This window comes from Denticeps clupeoides, chromosome 20 (assembly GCF_900700375.1).
Source record: "Denticeps clupeoides chromosome 20, fDenClu1.1, whole genome shotgun sequence".
NCBI lineage: Eukaryota > Metazoa > Chordata > Actinopteri > Clupeiformes > Denticipitidae > Denticeps > Denticeps clupeoides.
The window spans coordinates 6,453,153-6,459,924 of NC_041726.1; the positions used below are offsets into that span (position 1 = coordinate 6,453,153).

General features: G+C 47.1%; 1 protein-coding gene across 1 annotated transcript; it reads left to right on the forward strand.

Moving 5' to 3' along the window:
- The first annotated feature begins 391 nt into the window (after window positions 1–391).
- Window positions 392–5,955, forward strand: LOC114769926 (zinc finger and BTB domain-containing protein 12-like). Its single transcript, XM_028963344.1, has 5 exons — window positions 392–697; window positions 1,886–2,089; window positions 3,526–3,720; window positions 4,246–4,437; window positions 4,595–5,955. The coding sequence occupies exons 1-5, from the start codon at window positions 635–637 to the stop codon at window positions 5,648–5,650; spliced, it is 1,710 nt and encodes a 569-aa protein (XP_028819177.1). The 5' UTR covers window positions 392–634; the 3' UTR covers window positions 5,651–5,955.
- Window positions 5,956–6,772: the final 817 nt, after the last annotated feature.

Genomic DNA, 6,772 nt, shown 5'->3' on the forward strand with positions numbered 1-6,772 from the left:
CTCTCCGGTCCAACTCACCCCAAAACCATCTGGATTGGGGTTCAGGTCCGGTGACTGTGGAGGCCAGGTCTCCACTTTTTGTTAAGTACAGAACTCCTCATGCATTCATAGTTGTGATGCCTTCAGTGAGAATCTACCAACGTAAATGGTCATGAAAATAAAGAAATCACATTGAATGAGAAGGTGCGTCCAAACTTGTGGCCTGTACTGTTTTTTTATATATATATATATATATATATATATATATATATATATATATATATATATATATATATATATATATATATATATATTCCCGAAATATACATATTTAATATGATGTGAAATTCGCTGCAGTCTAACGTTCGCCATAATCTTCCGAGAAGCCCGGAGAAAAGGCCGGTTCCCCTTTAAATTGTCAGCCAGGGAGCCGGGCTTGTTGACACGGGCCGTGGGGAAGTCGTTGGCTGGTGTCCGCTAAGTTACCAGACAGCCGGGCAAGCTAGCGGGGCTAAAGTACGACCACGGCGGACCAGCGCTTCTCCACTAGCGCCGCGTGCTGCGCTTTTAGTTATTAACGCTTAAAACATAGATATATGAATCGCCGCACTTTTAAAATGAACTGAAAGCTCCATGTAAACATATATTTATATATATGGACACGATATTTTTTTTTACAAAACCCTTCGCTTTTAAACGTTCTCCCCGCGTACAGCAGGTAAGCCGAATAGAGTGACTGTCCCCGGCAGTGCTGCTGAACTCGCTGCCTGTTCGCGTCGCTAGCTCGGCAAGGTAGCTTGCCGGCCCCCGGCAACCGCGGCCCCGAAAGGCGGCGCGTCCGAAACGCGACGCCCGGGCTGTCCGGGCCTCCGGACCCGTGTTGTCAAAAGTCCGGAACAGACGCCCGGCCGACTGCGGTGCACCTTAGCGCGGCCGGGCTTTCCGGAGACAACGCGTAGCGTGCTGGCGTTAAGTTGTGCGTGTGCTGCCTTTTTTTTTTTTTTATAAAAGAGCCGTTTTGCCTGAAATGTCAACGCGCCGTGCAGTAAATACGCAGCAGTGAACGTATGACGTAAAAAAAAAAAAAAAACAAGAGACCCGTGCACGTGTTGAGTGTGTACAGTTGCGTTTGGAAGAAAAAAAAAACACAATGTGCGTATGAAGTGTAAAAACAAGTGTAATAAAGAAGTTAGCAACTTGCTCCTGAGTGTGGCTCGTGTTACTGTTGAGCAGCGCGGTGTTAAACCTGCGGCGTCAGGGTCACGCCACTGAACCGGTCGCCACGGTGGCGCGCACGCTGTGCCCTTTCGCACATTTCTCTACTTCTGTCTTCAACATTCGATCAAATGTTGGTTGTGCCTGATGCGTTCATCGCAGAATTTCCCTACAATGTCGTAAACGTTGACATTATGCGTGCAGAGAAAGGTTCTTCTCTCCCAATTGTTCTGTGTTCTGCAATACAGTATTCAGTATTTTGCTTGCAGGAGATCATTCATTAGTTTAAAGAGTCCTTGTAGCAGAACCCTAGACATCATCATGGATATTATTGGGGTTACTAGACAGCTGATTCCTGAAATATTTCAGAATTAATATTCGGAAGATGGAATACATTCAATATTTGTCTAATTTTCTGTGCCCATGCACTGGTGGCATTTAGCCTACTGGATACCTTTAACAGGTAATTAAGGAGAATCGGGCAAAAAAAAAACAAAAAAACATGCATACACACGGTCCTGTCTTTTTGTGCCGGCCACTGAAATAAGTGTGCCTACTAAAAAAAATAAAAACATTAAAAAAATTCTCTTCGATCACACGAGCACAAACCTAGAGCCACTGTATGCAGTCAGTCTGTGTTGTTCAGGCTTTTCGGAGATGTAACGAGGAACTTTTCTGATTTGACGCCTAGATGGAGGTGGTGTGTTTCCAGTTGCCGGGACATGGCGACGCTGCCCTCAAGAACATGAACTCCCTCCGGAGCCACCAGCACTTCTGCGACGTAACCATAGTGGCCAGCGGGAAGCAGATGTTCCGGGGTCACAAAGTGGTGCTGGCTGCCTGCTCGCCATTCCTCAGGGACCAGTTTCTCTTGAGCCCTTCTTCTGAGCTTCAGGTGGGCGCCAGACCCTGTGATTCCACCCTTTGGCACCTGCCCTCGCAATAAACTGTCCTTGTCTCACCGTGCCGTATGTCTGGATCACAACAAACTTGGATACTGATTATGCATTTAATACACATTTTAATGGTTATACATTTCAGGTGTACATTTCATTTTTAACAATGGAATTCTATATGTTTCTATATGAGGATTGTGCACAAAAAGAATTTCCCCAGCATAGATGGTGTGGTGTGGTGTGGGTTTTTATTTAATTTCTTTGGCATTCAGAACTGAACGTTTTAAGATAAGATAAGAGATGAGCTAAGATGATCCTTTATTACTCCCACAAGTGGGAAATTTACATTGTCAGGGCAGAAGAGGAGAGTACAAGATAAGAGCAGCAAAAAACAATAGCACAGACATTATGTCGACTGTTTAAAGGTCCCCTAACATGAAAATTTGACTTTGAGAGATTATTTAATAATAATACGAATTCCCCTAGCCTGTCTATGGTCCTGCATTGGCTTGAAATGTGAAAAGGTGTAAGGAATCTGGAATTTGTCCCCTAATGTCATCACAAGGGTTTTTTTTCTGGAAAAACGGTGACACGACTTCCTGTCTGTGCCAAATGTTGTTGTTGCTGAATGGTGTTGATGATATAATTTCTGCGAATGCCTGCTTACTTCTATAGGCCGCACTTCAAATTCATATTCAAATTTTATTTGTCACACACACGGTCATACACGGTATGATATGCAGTGAAATGCTTTTGTGACTGCTTTAGGGGGCTGTGGTGGCCTAGCGGTTATGGAAGCGGCCCCATAATCAGAAGGTTGCTGAATTCCGGATCCGCCAAGGTGCCACTGAGCAAAGGCACTGTCCCCACACACTGCTCCCCAGGCGCCTGTCATGGCTGCCCACTGCTCACTCAGGGTGATGGGTTAAATGCTGTGCTGCTGTGTATCGCAAGTGACAATCGCTTCACTTTCTTAGACCTCAATATTGCAAGTATTCAAGTGGAACCAATTTGCAAATATTGCAAACATAACCAAATATTACAATTTTATGTTTTTAAACATATAATATGTGTAATGTCATTAATATTTAAAGCTACAGACACTGAAACTATGCAGCCTGGGAAATCTCACTATGGGACTGGATCAAAGTGGCTGTAATTCTGCACGAAGGCTGAATTTCAGAAAGAGACTTCAGATGCAGTATTAGGGGAGCAATAAGACCGACATAAAAGCAAAAATTAGTATGAAATTGCACCTAGGCTAGTGGCTAGTAGTTGTGAGATGCAATTTCATAGTAAAGCAAATATAATGCCGTTGTCCAGTTAAAGTTTGTTGAAATCCTGCATGCCTTTTTTGTCTTTCTTCCGCTTGTAATTAGCATGTGAAGTTGCACTTTGAAGCACTCTGTAATTAAATTGTATAATATTCCTGTAGGTGTCAGTGTTACACAGCTCCAACGTAGTGTGCAAGCTGCTCCAGTCCTGTTACACCGGCACACTGCAGTTCAGCTCCAGAGAGATCGTGAACTACCTGACGGCAGCCAGCTACCTGCAGATGGAGCATGTGGTGGAGAGATGCAGGGGCGCCCTCAGTATGTACCTGCAGCCAAAGAACCCCAGTCCCAGTGAAGTAAGTGGTAGTGGCCACGGAGGCCCAGGTTCAAACCCCAGTTACTACCATTGTGTCCCCGAGCAAGACACTTAACCCTGAGGTGCGGTAACTACAGGCAGTGGTGGCCTAGTGGGTAAGGAAGCGGCCCCGTAATCAGAAGGTTGCTGGTCCGAATTGTGTTCACTAACACAAATCTGAGTTAGAGAAGTGGCCTCATTGGACTTTGCGCAGGGTGGTAGTAGCCTAGTGGGTTCAAACCCCACTTACTACCATTGTGTCCCTGAGCAAGACACTTAACCTTAAGTTGCTCCAGGGGGGACTGTCCCTGTAACTACTGATTGTAAGTCGCTCTGGATGAGGGGGTCTGATAAATGCTGTAAATGTAAATTTAAATGCGCAGAGTTTTCATGCCTGCCTTTCCTCTGGGTTATCAAGTTTCCTCCCTTCATCAAAAGCCATGTACACTAGATGAATATGTACCTTTGATATATCTAATTAGGATGATCTGAATAAGGAAATTGTTTTTTTTTTTTTGTCTTTTAGTCGGTCAAAATGGATGACTTGTTGTCTGTGCCGGTGATGGTGAGTGACAGTGACCATGGTTCCAGCTCCTCATCACCCCAACACGACGGCCTGTCACCCCGCCCTGAAAGCCCTGCTGCGGTCTCACATGCCTTGGGGAGCAATCACACTTCTACCCCACACCAAAGCGCTCTCTCTCTGCCTGAGATGAAGGTAAGAGGTTTATCCAGTTTTTAGCCGAGAAATAACTAATAAATAAACAATAATAAACCTCACTGAGGCACAACACTGAGCAAAACAGCAAATCACGTAATCTAAAAGCTGTGTTAGTAATAATATGATATGACATGTTTGATATTTCCTGGCTAAGGCAAGACAGTCGGGTTCCTCAATAGAGCAGGAGGAAGATGAGGACAGGGGTGAGTATGAGGCTTACAAACTGTGTCTCAAGGAACATGAGCAGGGGGCGGAGCCAGGGCACACTCAAGAGGAGGAGCAAGGGGAAGCCAGCATCGTGCTAGAGGACCGCTGTCAAGAGACCGACATGCCTATAGAGGACGGGACAGTCGAAACGATCAGTCGCATCGGAGGCTTTGAGCGGGAGGGTCTTCGCTGGAGACGCCGCCTCCACGAGCCGAGGGTGAGCAGGGGGAGGGGTTTTAAACTCAGAAGGCGTGGCTCATTTCGGGAAAGGAGGCCCCTGGGAGTGAGCTACCAGGAAGCCTGGCGCTTCCCGACCCACGCAGAGATCATGAGCAGTTTAGCGGTGGATTTTGGCTCCGCTTACCTGGCTGCCCAGTCGCACTTGGACAGCCCCCCCAGGATGGAGTACACGGTGGGCGAGGGTCAGGAAGAGATTGTTGGGGAGGAGCCCAGCTCGGAGGACGTAACCGCACGATATGGCCTTGATGATTCCAGCATCGAGGGTGGCATGGGGGTCGTGGCAGTGCCAGCAGACGAGGAAGGCGGAGCTGATGATTCGGTGGCCGTTGTCGGCTCCACTTCCTGTGCGTCGGGACCAGTGGCCTGCGATCACTGCGGCCTGGCGTTCCCGTCGGCCCAGTCCCTGGTTCTGCACATGCGCGGCGCCCACTTTCCGTACGTCTGCCCGTGTTGTGGCAAGCAGTTCACCCACGCCAGCAACCTGAACCGGCACATGAGCGTCCACCGCGGTGCCAAAGCCCACCGATGCCCCCTCTGCCACAAAACCTTCACCCAGAAGGCGACGCTGTGCGACCACATGAACCTGCACAGCGGCGAGCGGCCGCACCGCTGCGCCTACTGCCACGTCCGCTTCGCCCACAAGCCCGCCCTGCGGCGCCACCTCAAGGAGCAGCACGGCAAAACCACGGCCCAAAACTGCCTGGAGGCTCAGAGAGAGAGCGAGGCCGGAGGCGGAGGGGACAGGGGAGGAGGCGGGATTTGAGCCTTGGCCAACCTGGCTGTTCTGCCACCGAAATGCCTGAGCGTTACAGTGTTATTAAGCGCTAAACTCAAGACGGACGTGATGGTTGAACGATTACACCGTACCTTGCTTTTGCCGAGTGGTTTCGTAGGGTCGAGACTGGTTTAGAAGACTTGTGCCTCTTTGCACTGTGAGCAAAAGACTGAACACTGAATATCAGTAACAAAAAAGAAAGCAGGACATGGAGACAAATGGTTCGGGGAAAAACCAGCTGTTCTTTCTGCGTAACTCTGTAGCACATTAATAAATCTGACCGTTTCAGTGATGGCTTCTGGAATTTGTGAGTTTTGAGTTTAGCAGCAGTGGTTGGGGCTCCAGCGTAACATCACATGTATAATAAAAGGCTGGTTTGGGAAGGGGACTTGGCAAACGCTACTAGAATCTTCTCATCTAGACAATGTACTGGATAAAATGGCCCCTCTTTTTGCACTCCTCACCTGAGGGCGTAAAATATATAGAAATATCATTTTTAGAATCATGAATCATGACTATTACATCCGTTATTAGTAGGGCTATCAGAATTAATGTGTTATTAATCAAACTAACACGGTTTACTGTACGCTGCTATTCAGGAAGCACAGGAGCAGCAACCAGTGGTTGTTTCCTGCTCCTGTAATAAAGCCTGAATGATTGGCCAACACGTTAAATAAACTGATTTGATTGGCTGGCGCTTGCTCTGTGCCTGAAAACTCTCTGCAGCAAGCCACAATTCAAAGATCATTGCTACATCAAGAGTATCTTGATCTCCTCAACCCAGAAAATGCCATTAATGTATAAAAGGATTGGGAATATTTCGCACAGTATCATAAGAAATCAGGCTATTAAAGGTCCCCTAACATGAAAATTTGACTTACTTTTGAGATTAACATTAGTACAAGTTCCCCTAAACAGTCTATTGCCCTGCATGTAATAAGGAGTGCTTTGGTCATTCTGTTAAGACTGTTCAGATAGCGGCAGCTCAGATGGTCAGTCCTGGAATTTGTCCACTTAAGTCGTCATGAGGGGAAATGTTACCTCCCATTTCTCATGCTTTTTCCTCCCTGAAACATTATGGGGAAGTGGGTGGGCTAGCAGGTAAGGAAA